Raw genomic sequence first — 13,265 nt, forward strand, 5'->3', positions numbered from 1 at the left:
GTTTCGGCATAAGCGGTTTCCTAATTTTTGTGAAAAAAGTATTATGCAATCTAAAAAATCATTCCCTATTCGTACAAGTTATTATATAAGTTTTCCGGTGATGATTGACGCCATCATGCGACCGACTAAACACGCAAAATTTGCATGCTCTTGATGGGACACGCGCATGTTTGGCAGGTGAAAGTCTCTGGCAAGCCAATCACATACCCATTTCTGAAGTGCATATAAAAAACGCCTACTTATGAGATATTTCATGTCTCGTGATAAAGACAAACACTCCTTTGCCCAGCTGGATAGAACGTTAAACCAACATCACGTTAACAAGAAAAATTTTTTCTGTCGGAACACAATGATGGTTGTCTCTACATCCAAGCTCTTTTTGCTGGCCTTATTTTCGGTGGCTGGAATTGCTAACGGTAAGCTGATCTTTTATCTGTCGAAATTGAGGTGTCATTTGGAGTATTACTGTCAAAAATTTACGTTGCTAATTGAGCTATGTCTGCACCGAAAACGTAACATGGAATGAAACTGGAGAGGAGGGGCTTGAATCGCTTTTCGTGCAAAATTTCCCTTCAAAACATATGTAAATCAATGCCTTCCTTTCGCGTGGTTTAAGCTTGTTTAAGCTTAAAATGTGGGGAAGTTTTTATTTATTCTGTTCCTAGGGCGACGAGACAGACCTGATAGAACTTTAAGTTACGGTGCATAGTTTGATTATTTATTTATTCGATAATCTGTTTTATAACTGCGCCCCAATACTGCGAAAAAAAGGTGCTTTTTCGCCAACACTATTTACCCATGTTTTGAACATGTTAGTGTCCAGTATTAAAGCTCGTTTTCAAAAGACATTTTCCTCGTCATAAACTGCTGCATAGATGAGCAGCAACCAGCGAGAAAATGCGAGAAATTTAAATCACTGTTAGATCACGGTACCTTCAATTATAACCTCTTCGTCGTTTTCAAATATTTTCTTAATGTCCGTACCGGTTTAGAGATGCTTTTTTAATCACCTTGAACGTGCGCTTACTAAAGTGTTTGATCTCGACCTTTACAATAAGAGTGTGAAGGTGTAGTCGTTTAAAACCTACTAGACCCTGTGAGCAGGGTAACTGGGATACCTGGATGGAGCTGGATCCTTGGAATCAAGTGTAGTGATACTAGGGGTGTCGCACTAGTATTCTGAAATAGTAAGCTCAATTCTAGCCAAGGGCATACACCTGTTTCAAAACATAGGCATGCTATGCATGCAAGAGTTATTTTTTGTAGGGTGGGTGGATTACTTGAAACATTGTAAGTGGTCTACATTATTACAAAAGAAAAGAAGAGTGTTAACGCGGAAAAGAACGAAAATGTCGAATTACCTCACACACAGGTATTTTGTATTAGATTATGTGTGTTGTGCGAATAAATGTAACCAAAAATAACTGTATTGGTGCCACGGATACCTGTTAGTACAAAATGCAGACAGCAGACTGCAGACCGGATACAAAATATAGACTGCAGAGTGGGTACAAAATGCAGACTGAGAATTTCAAGAGTTTCTACGTCTGGTATATAATAACATGTTATCTTACAGCTTACCGAGCGTCACGCAATCGCTTTTCCGCGATCAGCCTCCACGCTTATTTGCACTACTGTGGAAAATTCCAGGCCCATTTCTTGATGAAAATCGATCGTAATATAATTTTAAGCCTTCAATATAGTTTTCTTACATTGGGCGCGAGTTGGTTGGTGTGATGTCTGTACAGATTTTACCAACGTAATAAAAGTAGATGACGTGAATAATAGTAATGGTAAAGCAAGCTTAAAACGGCAGAAATCGCCAGAAACTACAACGGATACACAGGGTATGAGTAAGTTTTATAGATTTTACGAGAAAAATTTTCATATTTCGAAATATTTATCGTTGTAAATCGACCATATTTCGTTCCCTATACTATTCCTTAGAACGTGTTCAAATTTTCAACGGTTCCTCTCGTAACTTAACACCGAGTCACAACGCGTGACGCATTCATGAATTCACCGTTGGCTTTTTCTCGAGACGTGAGCTTGGGCCGTCTGTGATAAGACAATTGCGTAAACAATACTTAACAAACATCATTCACAAAAAACACAGGATTTTGGATCATGTATTTATTAAAAAAAAATATCCATACAACTACAATGAAAACAAACATAAAATTCACCCTTCTGATCGTGAAATTAATAGCATTCGCACTGCTATCGTGGCTACGTTCCCTGGCATCAAGTGAATCTAACATGGCGTCTTTCTTCACAAGCAGTTTGCATCCATTAGAGTTTTGGTCTTCAGTCTCACGGTAGTAGCGTTGTTCAATAGATTGCACATAGTATATGCAGTTTGGTTTCAGATTTCAGATTTCAGATTTTGCTTTTAAAAACAAGTGTACGTTTTTCAACTAAGACATTGGCATACTTGGCATACAAGGCATACAAGGAATACAAGGCATACAAGGCGTACAAGGCATTCAATGCTTTCATGGCTTTCAAGCGTTCGTGACTCAATCCGTTCCAAACTTACCGCTCAATAACATCTTTTGGTGTAGATTGGCCGCGAACAATACGACTTGTGTATGCGTCTGTAATTATTTTGAGCGTTTGCGCCATAATGCTCCAGGTGATCGTAATCCAAACGTGTTGAAATACAAAACGAAGCAAAAATCTGGTGGTTCGTCATGTGACCCGACTCTGTCCATGAATGACAACGTTAATCATCATCAAGATAACACGTGTGTTAAAAAAACAAAGGCATTTTATGACTGGGCTACCACGGGTATCCCAATAAAAAGATCTGTTGAAACAAGTTTAGGTCCCTTCCTGAGTACGACAAAGCTGGCCACAAGCCAGGTAACAAAATGTGATAGGCGTACTTTAATGTCGATGACATCACGTCGTCTAACTGGTACTTTTTCAGTTAATAGTGAAATTGCACTTGAAGCCCATATTGTTTTGTCATATGTATGTATTTCTTGGAAACAATAGCGAAGAAGTTCTCTGGCGAGAGATGTCTTTGTGCCATTCCAAAGCTGGCGGAGATCTAAAAGCGATTTCTTTTGCCGCGAACAATACGACTTGTGTATGCGTCTGTAAGTATTTTGAGCGTTTGCGCCATATTGCTCCAGGTGATCGTAATCCAAACGCGTTGAAATTCAAAACGACTGACAAAAGAGTTTTATAAGCAAAAATCTGGTGGTTCGTCATGTAACCCGGCTCTGTCCATGCAAGACAACGGCAATCATCATCAAGATAACACGCGTGATCAGCATGTGAACACCTCATTGGATCACAGTTAGTTGTCATGGTGTTGAGGGCCCAGTGACCACTGGGTACTATTGCACAATTTTTCCATTTTGTGGCGGAGGAAAAAATAAAGACGACAAAAAAACAAAGGCATTTTATGACTGGGCTACCACAGGTATCCCAATAAAAAGCTCTGTTGAAACAAGTTTAGGTCCCTTCCTGAGTACGACAAAGCTGGCAACAAGCCAGGTAACAAAATGCGATAGGCGTACTTTAATATCGATGACATCGCGTCGTCTAACTGGTACTTTTTGAGTTAATAGTGAAATTGCACTTGAAGCCCATATTGTTTTGTCATATGTATTTCTTGAAAACAATAACGAAGAAGTTCTCTGAAGAGATGTCTTTGTGCCATTCCAAAGCTGGCGGAGATCTAAAAGCGATTTCTTTTGCGCGTGCGTGACACAATCGAATTGCATGACCAGTGAACTTCCTGCTTAAGTTTGTGCGTTTGCCCTAAGGGTGATCAGTTTTACAAGTTGTAATAAAACGAATATTATTATCACCATACATAGATTGGGACCTTAAATTACTCGAAATCATTATAAAATTTTAAACAAAAAAAATCCAGACTAACTTACGAGCAGGAAAAGAGTTTTCGATCAGAGCAGAAATAACATTCGATTCCTATGATATTAATAATGCGCAAACGTGATGAATAACTTAAGATTGACCTCTGCTCGCGGAGCGCACGCGAAAGGAACGTTCAAACGAGCAAATGCTCGAGTGAGAAGGCATTGGCATACTTGGCATACAAGGCATATAAGGAATACAAGGCATACAAGGCATTCAATGCTTTCATGGCTTTCAAGCGTTCGTGACTCAATCCTTTCTAAACTTACCGCTCAATAACATCTTTTGGTGTAGATTGGCCGCGAACAATACGACTTGTGTATGCGTCTGTAATTATTTTGAGCGTTTGCGCCATAATGCTCCAGGTGATCGTAATCCAAACGTGTTGAAATACAAAACGACTGACAAAAGAGTTTTATAAGCAAATATCTGGTGGTTTGTCGTGTAACCCGGCTCTGTCCATGCATGACAACGTCAATCATCATCAAGATAACACGCGTGATCAGCATGTGAACACCTCATTGGATCACAGTTAGTTGTCATGGTGTTGAAGGCCCAGTGACCACTGGGTACTATTGCACAATTTTTCCATTTTGTGGCGAAGGAAAAAATAAAGACGACAAAAAAACAAAGGCATTTTATGACTGGGCTACCACAGGTATCCCAATAAAAAGCTCTGTTGAAACAAGTTTAGGTCCCTTCCTGAGTGCGACAAAGCTGGCAACAAGCCAGGTAACAAAATGTGATAGGCGTACTTTAATATCGATGACATCACGTCGTCTAACTGGTACTTTTTGAGTTAATAGTGAAATTGCACTTGAAGCCCATATTGTTTTGTCATATGTATTTCTTGAAAACAATAGCGAAGAAGTTCTCTGGCGAGAGATGTCTTTGTGCCATTCCAAAGCTGGCGGAGATCTAAAAGCGATTTCTTTTGCGCGTGCGTGACCCAATCGAATTGCATGACCTGTGAACTTCCTGCTTAAGTTTGTGCGTTTGCCCTAAAGGTGATCAGTTTTACAAGTTGTGATAAAACGAATATTATTATCACCATACATAGATTGGGACCTTAAATTACTCGAAATCATTATAAAATTAAAAAAAAAAAAATCCAGACTAACTTACGAGCAGGAAAAGAGTTTTCGATCAGAGAAGAAATAACATTCGATTCCTATGATATTAATAATGCGCAAACGTGATGAATAACTTAAGATTGACCTCTGCTCGCGGAGCGCACGCGAAAGGAATGTTCAAACGAGTAGATGCTCGAGTGAGAAAGCTCTTTTTTACGGACGTGCGCGCGTGAATTTTGGTTGAGGAACGACAAGTGCGGAATAGCCAATCGACTCAACATAATGTTTTTTGTCTTACGAAAATGATTAACTTGTAACCACTATGTCAACCACCATCATACACAGAAAAATTTCATTTAAGAGGTAGTCAAAGCAGTAAATTTCCTGACTTATTTGGCTCAAGGTTATTACGTAGTCTATCAGTTGCAAGAAATTAACTCTACTTGTTTAAAGGCCTTTCACGGCTTTGCTAACCCACCGACTTCAGTTTCCCATATAAGAGCAATCATATATAAATTTACTGTGACCAATGACTATAAATATGTGAAAATCATATATGTGCGCTGCGGTTGAAGAAACGAACACAGAAGGGATCTTTGCAGTTATGAACACTACTGAACTAGTAGTTGAATTACGGTCTGAAAAAAATTCAGGCCCGCACGGGATTTGAACCCACGATCTCTGCGATACCGGTGAAGCGCTCTACCAACAGCTTGAGCTAACAAGCCAACTGGCTTTAGGCACAGACCGAAAAGCACGATCACCTTCAAATTTTAACCTCGATCTAATCGTCACTAACAAGTTCATGGTTGATTATTGTAAATTCCTAGATGGCTTGTAAGTTTGCAAAAAATCACGAATATAGCTAGGACCTAAATCATTTAAAGATTTAAAAGTCAACAGTTGGATTTTAAAAACAATCCTCTGCTCCACGGGAAGCCAGTGTTGTTCTCTTAGTAAAGGAGTAATACATTCATATTAAGAACCACATAAGGTTAGACGCACCACACAGTTCTGAACTAACTGAAGTCTATTAATCAAGCATTTCGGAAGTCCATATGAAAGAGAGTTACAGTTGTCCAATCTACATATCACGAAGGCATGCACTAACATTTTGGTGCTCTCAGCTGACAAGAACTTCCTGATACGAGAAATATTACGAATGTGAAAAAAGGCGGATTTACAAGTGGCAGCCACTTAAAGTTTCATAATCAAACTATTGTCAAAAATAACACCTATGTTACTGGCAGAGTGAGAGGGATTTGTAACTGAACCATCAACCACTGTGAAAGAGACTGGACGATGTTGCGATCCAATGACCAAAAGCTCTGTCTTGTCACCATTAAGTTTACGTTTGCTCAAAGACATCCATGTCGCAATATCATGTAAACATGCTTCAATTCTCGGCACAATTACAGACGAATTAGAGTCGAACGAAAAATAAACTTGAGAGTCATCCGCGTAGAAATGAAAATTCATATTATGTCTTCTTAAAACTTCATCAAGAGGAGACGTATACAAAAGATATAAAATAGGGCAAATAACAGAACCTTGGGGAACACCATACATTAGGTCAGACCTGCTGAAACTGGTTCTATTCAGGCAGACAACTCGACTGAGACCAGCCAGGTTAGATTTGAACCACGCGAGGACTCTTCCCTTGATACCAAACCGCATCTTCAATTTGTGGAGTAGTATACTGTGGTCAACAGTGTCAAAAGCTGCTGATAAATCAAGAAGTAACAAAAAAACGGTGCCACCATTGTCCACATACTTCCCATCTTCAGAGGCCCAAAAAAATCGATTCCTCTTCTATTTGACGTAACTGAATTCAAACGTTCAACCTAACGTTTCCATGGGAAAAAAATTATGAAATCTTCAAAAGCACCCAAGGATGCTATATATCTTCTGATATATAGTTTACTAGGATTGCAGAGAAACTAGCGCGTGTGCGAATTTTTTCCGGAAGGACACCCGCGAAGGTGGGAAGTAACCTTAAGCTTGTTGAAAAAGCAACTTTTTCTATGATATATCAGTTGGTCATTTGCAGCAGCAAATGAACATTTTTCACTGTGTGTACGGTATTGCCTACAATAGACCAGTCATACATCATATTTTACAGTTTACAAGGACAATCTCCTACGAAAGTCTTGCCAAGAAACGAAGATAAAATTATTTTGGGCACTCAAAGACAAGTTAGCTTAAATAGTGAGTAATGCGAGGTGCAAGGATTTCGAGAGAGTCCTTCACACCCATTCTTCCTGACATCACAAACGAAGCCCGCGAATCATGCATATACTTTCCTTTCCTTTCCTTCGTAGCTATCACCTAAATGTTTCTCTGCGTCTTTTCCTCCTCAGCTAAGCTAAAAGTCGAGGTGACCCCAGCAACCAGCTATGCGATGGAGTATTCCTCACTCCAAATAACCTGCACTGCTTATGATGAGGCCAATGTACAGATACCAGAAAGCATCCGATTTATTGAAGTAGATGATATCTTGAATGAGAAGAATTTAACCGATAAGGACAGCAACCTCAACTTTACAACAACGCGAGAAGGTAAGAAACCTCGAAAAGTTTGTAAACTATGCTTAGACTGGGAGAAATCTCAGCAGCGGTGCGTCATTTATCATATGAAGACAATTCAACTATAGGTTACTAAGAAGAACAGGGCTTTCTACTTCTCAGTTACCCTTGAATTGGAAATATAAATCACAGACGTTTAGCATTATTTGGTCCTTAGATTTGCTTCGGGAAACTGACAAAGTTTAGTTTTTTAACTGTTCAAACTGCCACAGTTTTATTTTCTACCGCTTGAGGCTTCTGACACGCAAGTGCAACTACGTTGACGGTGATAAGTCTTGGAGAAATATCAAGTCGGAGTTATCCTGGGATAGGGAGGGGGTGTGTCAGTATCTGGCCTAACAGAAAGAGGCAAAATGCATCAAAATACGGCCCAGAGTGAAGGAAAGCAATGAAAATTGCTCAATGCTGTGGTAGCAGAGCTAAGTATATATTAGTTAAAGAATTAAAGAGGATGCATTGAGGCAAAGCAATGAAAAGTGCTCAATGCTGTGGTAGCAGAGCTAAGTATACATAAGTTAAAGAATTAAAGAGGATGTATTGATTCTCTTTAATTCTGAGTTTCGCGCCTAAGCGCTCGTCAGACAGAATGTCAAAAAGTTCTGTCTGACGAGCGCTTAGGCGCTAAACTCAGAGTCACCGAGAATCGATGCGTCCTCTTTAATTCTTTGACTTATGTATATATATATATATATATATATATATATATATACATATATATATATATATATATATATATATATATATATATATATATATGTAAAACTTATTTTGAAGTTGATTATAATCAAAGAAGGGCTCATGAAAAGTTTCATGTCTCAACTCCTTTTTCTTTACTTGCAGACAGTGGTCGCAAGCTCATAGTTACCATGACAATCCTCAACGTCACAAAAAAATACGAGTTAGGAAAAGATAAAAGTTACCGATGCGTCGCAAACGCAGTGAACATTAGTAGGCCCGCACAGTTTGTCTTCTCTATATTTGTAATTCAAGGTATGTTCTTTAATAAACATCTAGATAAAGTGATTTTCAAATTTAAGTGAAAGAGCTACATAATTGTAACTGTTTCTATAACCCCCGGCCAGAATAGCACCTGATAAAGATATTTGACTACGCATGCAGGACATTTACTCAAGCAACAAATTGATGCGTCACCGAGGATAAATCGCACTTACCTCTCTACCTCGAGTTTTAAGTAATTTCCTTGGAAGTTAATTTTTCGTCAGTTACCATCAGCTAACTTGATCTCCTTGTTATCTCCGATTATTTTCTGTTTCGATAGAAAGGACAAGTGGGCGAGGTTCTGCTGTAAATAATTTCGTATGCATTTAGTGATCAGTTATAATAACTTCACCAACTGTATGTAGTGGTGATTGGACTTAAATATAATTAGTTATAATAACCTCACCCACTTTATGAAGTGATGAGTAGGCTTAGATATAATTAGTTATAATAACTTCACCCTCTGTACATAGTGGTGAGTGAGCTTAGAAATAATGAGTTATAATAACTTCACCTACTCTATGAAGTGGTGAGTGGGCTTAGAAATAAAAGAGAACTGTCGCTCGTTATCACGATAATCAGAGAAATTAATCATACGCCATGTAAAGGTTATAAATTTGACGCCGGTTGTGCTGGTATTAGAACAATTTTCCATCAAGAGTAAAAAGTGATCCTATATTTTTTTGCTTGACTATGCTTTGGGATTGGTCTATAAAATCCATGCCACCCTTGCAGCCAATCAGATGCAAAAACTAAAATCCCTCCCGACTTAGCCACCTGCGTGTTCCCGCGCTACAAACAGCTCGCTTGTTTAAACATTTAGCGCTCATTGGCTCATTGTGATATCGTCCTTCGGCGGCCGATAAACAGCACTCAGGCAGTAAGCGCTCCATTACAACACTCAGGCAGTAAGAGCTCCATTGTACGTTTTCTTTCAGAAAGTGACATACCCAAAGTGACTGTCTCTAATCTGACGGTGGATCATTCCGTTTCCGCGACGATTTTTTGCAACATAACATTCAGAGGAAGCCAAACCACAAAACTGAAAAGTTTGTGGTTGTCCAAAGACGGCAAAAACCTGAATGAGACTTTAAAGGAGGACGGAATTTCAGAATCCACTTCATTGGTTCTCAAAAATATTAGCATGAAAGATGGAGGGATGTATTCTTGCAACTTGAAAGTCCTCCTTAAAGACAAGGTGCCTCGTGAAGTAAAAGAAACTAGCTCGCTCACAAGTAAGTGCTTCGTTAGCTACTATGTTACGTATGGATTTATTTCATCATCATCCTTTACCAGGCAGTTCTTTAATTTACATCCTTCTATTGTGCAAAGGGTTCATTTACCTGAATCCCCATTAAACTTCCATACCCCCAAAAAACGACAACCTAAGTTATTTTAACTCCCAGGAAAGGGCTTTTCCGACTTCCTTGTTGTTCTTGTTATTATTATTTTCATTATTATATCATTATCATTGTTATTATCACTATCATCAGTGATATAATTGTTATCACTGATTATTGTGATTAGTTGTCATATCGTTGGTATCAGTGGCAGTAGTTAGTAGTATCGGTATTGTCATTAGCATTATCATTTCCATCAGCATTATTATCATCATTATGGTTATTTTTATGATCATTATCATCATTATTCCAGTTAAACCGTGGTTTGAAAGTAAAGATGGAGAAACTGTCGCGAAGAAGCTGGGAGAAGATTTAACCTTAAAGTGCGGTGCCAGAGGATACCCTCTGAAGGTGGAATGGAAGTTTAAGAGTGAGACAGACGAAACAGTTAAGACTTGTATAGGTAAGTTTGAATTGGACATAATTCGAAAAAACTTTTATTGTCTGTCATTCAGTGGTTTAGTTCCTTTTCTGCATTCAATCGGTCGGTAAGCGAGTCATATTGTTTGTTCAGCTGTGTATCAACCATTCTGTCAGTCAGCCTGCCAGACAGTCTTGTCGCCAGTCAGCTATTCGGTTCAGTCAGTCAGTCAGTCAGCCAGTCAATTAGTAAGTTAATCAGTCAGTCGGTCAGGTAGTAAGTCAGTCAGCCAGTCTGCCATTACGTCACTCTATCATTCCCTCTGTCAGCAAGGCAGCATTTTGTCCGTCATCCAGTTTGGTTACTTAGTTAGTCGTTTAGTTATTCGGTCGGTTAGTCATTCGGTCCGTAAGATCATTCATCAATCTTGGGTTACTAAGTCCGTCAGGTAGATCAACTGTTATGCTGATGATCAGCCAGCCAGTCAGTCAACTTGTTATAAAGCTACCATCCATTATCAATCAGCCAAAAGACGGTAAGTGCATGAATGCTATTTGCAACCGGTTAAGTGTGCTATTATCAAATCCTTATAAATGGTTATATTTTAGATTCTTCAATGGATAAGCGTTACAAGGTAAGTCAGAAGGGACCTCACGATCCCTTTTCCTTGACCATCACGAGCTTGAGCAAAGCTGACCTTGGAGTTTACTACTGCTGTCTGTCATCAGGCTGCTCTAAGAACATTAACGAGGAGCAGTGTCAAAGCTTTGACATCGATCAAAAAAGTAAGTATTCTTAGTGACATCAAGGTTTGGGCTAGTGCATAGGTACATTTTGAAGAAAAATGTCTAAAACATCTTCGAGGTACACAATTTTCTTGCAAAACAATCCTTATTATTGCCTAGAGAAGATTTTCGTATCCATGGAAGAGAGTCGCATATGCATGAAGTATTCTATCACTGTTTTAAAATGCTCTGATGAAGAGAACTCAGGAAACACATCGTCTCGTTGCCTCGAATCCAGCTTGAGATGGTGAGCATCTTTGTGGCTTTTGTAATTGAACTAATTGTGTCTAAAAAAAGAAACCGGATGTTAGGCTGCTTCACGAATATGTTTGTTCAGTAGGTTTGCTAATAGCTTTCAACGAAAATCCTTACTTTCCTGTCTGCTCGAGGCTTAACCCTTTAACTCCCATGAGTGACCAAGGCAGAATTTCTCCTCACAATATCAATACAATATCAGCTGGATAAGTAATGTGAATAAAGAAAAGTATCAATTTGGAGGTAATTAGTTGATCCAATACTAAATTCTCTGAACTAACACTATAAGAATTGTATGGTTTAAAGTAAGGAGAAATACAAATTTTATCTGGGAGTTAAGGAGTTAACCAGAGCAGATCGCTGAAAGACCTCTCAAATATCATTAAATTACGCTTGTAAAATTGTAACATAACAGAGAAATCTGTCAACTGTCACTGAATTTCATTTATATATTTTACATTTTTCAATTTTGATCCTTTTATTCCAAAGGTGAACCAACTGCTGGAACAATGTCTGTGGTTGCCCATAACGTGTTCCTCATCTTGAGTTTCTTTGTGGTGTCGCTTTTGAGTTTGTAGAGGACGGGGCAGCATACCAAACAACTTGATCCCCACTCTTGACTTCAGCTGATTTTCATATTATGAGATGTTCACAGCTTCTGTACGCCACTGATTCACAATCATTGCTATACCGTCCTCTAAATTTTTCGGTTGCGTGAATTTATAAAACTTCCATGATGTTTTATTAGTATTATTGGTCTGCTGGTTATGACTAGTTTTTCAAGGTTTTTCTTTGGCTATAAAGAACAAAATATTGGACCCAACTTTCAAACACTTCAAATGTAATCATCTTTTCCTTGTTTATTATTAGATATAAGGGGTAATTAAAATTGCAGACCCTAAAGACAAGTGGCAGTCTTGCCAGTTAGTATATACCGCCCTGCATTCACAGATGAATAAAAAGCTGTGAAAAGAATCCAGAATCCAGTACAGTGAGATCAGAAAGTAAAATCTACAGTTATGTTAAGCAGAATATATTGTCTGAATCATTTCGCCTATTTGAAGAATATTGGCCTCCTAAGTAAACAACTATATATCACAACTATATATCCAATGGATGTCGCTACACAAAATTCACCGTATTACTTATTACAAACAAGAGTTTGATGAAATTTTGTAAGCGCAAAAATGTAGAAATAAACTACTGTAGAAATAATAAACTTTCTCAACAGTTAACGTATTATTTGTTCCGTGTAAGTATTCGCTAAGATTTTACGGGCTCAAAGTTGTCGTTACTGGCTCACACTATTCTCGATTTTCAGCTGCGTGTGCTCATTGAAAAAATTTGACAAAAGGTGATCAAGGTCGGATGCAGTTAGGCTTTTAACTCTTTGGCTTACAATTTCATTTGCATCTATGCAGTTAGTGAACAAGAGTTTTCATATCATTAACCATCTTCTTTCTTGTGTTTAAGCCTTTCTCTTTGTTGATGAAATCGTAAATAGCCTCCTGCCTTTCGCCATTGCTTGTTTCAGAGGTTTCCAGATCATAATAAAATTTGCTGGCTGAATGATCTTATTCTTTTTCGGTGTTTATCATTGTAATCAGTCGTTTGATGACTTGTTTACAAGTTTCTTTACAAAGAATGAGAATATTACGGGTTTCCTTACCGCAGTTTTAGTTGCAAGTTTTGCATTTGCTGGTTTTCAAAATGAAAATACACGGTTTATGACCGTTTTCGTGGAAACGGTCCGACTTGCAAAATCCCGACCGATTAAAAACCAATAAGAGCGCTCGGATTCACCTCAGGAATGCGCATTGTTATATACCTAGACTTTCACTCAAGAAAACAAGCACTGTATTTGGTTAGTTCTCGGTCACGTGCCCCTGATCAAATTCAAATGTATCCCGACAGGG

General features: G+C 38.5%; 1 protein-coding gene across 1 annotated transcript; it reads left to right on the forward strand.

Annotated features, from left to right (window-relative positions):
• The first annotated feature begins 255 nt into the window (after window positions 1-255).
• Window positions 256-12,921, forward strand: LOC131794730 (neural cell adhesion molecule 2-like). Its single transcript, XM_059112277.2, has 7 exons — window positions 256-416; window positions 7,325-7,522; window positions 8,390-8,539; window positions 9,487-9,783; window positions 10,202-10,351; window positions 10,918-11,094; window positions 11,839-12,921. The coding sequence occupies exons 1-7, from the start codon at window positions 350-352 to the stop codon at window positions 11,925-11,927; spliced, it is 1,128 nt and encodes a 375-aa protein (XP_058968260.2). The 5' UTR covers window positions 256-349; the 3' UTR covers window positions 11,928-12,921.
• The last annotated feature ends 344 nt before the right edge of the window (window positions 12,922-13,265 follow it).

The sequence above is a fragment of the Pocillopora verrucosa genome, chromosome 4 (assembly GCF_036669915.1).
Source record: "Pocillopora verrucosa isolate sample1 chromosome 4, ASM3666991v2, whole genome shotgun sequence".
Lineage (NCBI taxonomy): Eukaryota > Metazoa > Cnidaria > Anthozoa > Scleractinia > Pocilloporidae > Pocillopora > Pocillopora verrucosa.

Coding starts and splice junctions, on each gene's coding strand:
- LOC131794730 (XM_059112277.2), top strand. CDS start 350: ATGATGGTTGTCTCTACATCCAAGCTCTTTTTGCTGGCCTTATTTTCG. Junction 8,540..9,486: donor CTCTATATTTGTAATTCAAG/GTATGTTCTTTA, acceptor GTTTTCTTTCAG/AAAGTGACATACCCAAAGTG. Junction 9,784..10,201: donor AGAAACTAGCTCGCTCACAA/GTAAGTGCTTCG, acceptor TCATTATTCCAG/TTAAACCGTGGTTTGAAAGT.